Source organism: Apaloderma vittatum, unplaced genomic scaffold, assembly GCF_000703405.1.
Source record: "Apaloderma vittatum isolate BGI_N311 unplaced genomic scaffold, ASM70340v1 scaffold32199, whole genome shotgun sequence".
NCBI lineage: Eukaryota > Metazoa > Chordata > Aves > Trogoniformes > Trogonidae > Apaloderma > Apaloderma vittatum.
In genome coordinates, this window is record NW_009735125.1 from 1 (window position 1) to 1172 (window position 1172).

Consider the following 1172-nt stretch of genomic DNA (forward strand, 5'->3'; position numbering starts at 1 on the left):
GAGGTGGGACCAGCAGCCCCCTGACCCCAGCTGGGACAGACTCTGTGTTCAAGGGTTCTCTGCACCTCAGGCGTCTGGAGTGTGGGAAGGTGTCGGTGGGGCCACGCCACGCTCAGAAACGCTGCTCGATGCCCACAGCACCGCGTCCCTTTTTCTCACCCTCCCTCTGCCCCCACAGGTTCATGGAGCCCTACATCTTCGGCTGCCGCCTGGATCAGGACATCATCGACTTGGATCAGACGATGCAGCACCTCCAGCTGGCCCTCAACTTCACCGCCCACGTCGCCTACCGCAAGGGCATCATCCTCTTCGTCAGCCGCAAGCGCCAGTTCTGCCACCTGGTCGAGAGCACGGCACGGGAGTGCGGGGAGTACGCCCACACGCGTTACTGGCAGGGCGGCCTGCTCACCAACGCCCACGTCCATTTCGGGTCTGGCGTCCGCCTGCCCGTCAGCAGCCTCAACAATGTCTTTGAGCCCCACGTGGCCATCCGGGATGCCGCCAAAATGAACATCCCCACCGTGGGGGTGGTGGACACAAACTGCAACCCGTGTTTGATCACCTACCCGATCCCGGGCAACGATGACAGCCCCACAGCCATGGAGCTCTACTGCAAGCTCTTTAAGATGACCATCATCCGCGCCAAGGACAAGAGGAAGCAGAATGAGGCCTTTGAGGAGCTGCGGAGGAAAGCAGGGAGCAGTTAGAGCCCTAGGGACAGACTCGGCCATGCCCAGCAGCTCAGTGATGGGTGTCCTGCTCCTGTAGGTGCTGCTGGAGTGACCCTGAGCACCAGCTTTTGGCAGAGCTGGGCTGGTTGTGAGAGGAGCACCCCCAGCTCTGCAGAGATCTCACAGTGGTGGGTCTCCAGCTCGGAAAAAAATTGCCCAGAAAGATGCAAGGGGAGACGGAGCTGGGCCAGACCCAGCTCCTGTCCTTGTATTTGTCCTTGTTGCAAGGAGACACCTCTGTCCTGTGGCCTTCTTATTGCTGAGCCTGTGACCTCACATCCAACCACTTGTATCTCCAATCTCTTGCTGACAAATAAAGGGCCCCGTGATCCTTTTTCTTTTCTTCCCTTGTGAAATGGGAAGGGACGGGGGAGTCTCTGGCAAATGTTTACAGTCACAGGTGAAGGGTGTCCCCAGCCTGGGGACCCTTGGGCCGTTGCA

General features: G+C 59.4%; 1 protein-coding gene across 1 annotated transcript; it reads left to right on the plus strand.

The window, feature by feature from the left end:
• Positions 1 to 178: 178 nt before the first annotated feature.
• Positions 179 to 707, plus strand: MRPS2 (mitochondrial ribosomal protein S2; the record flags this gene model as incomplete). Its single annotated transcript, XM_009876498.1, has 1 exon — positions 179 to 707. A coding segment is annotated over one exon (529 nt), but the record flags the coding sequence as incomplete, so codon positions are not given.
• Positions 708 to 1172: the final 465 nt, after the last annotated feature.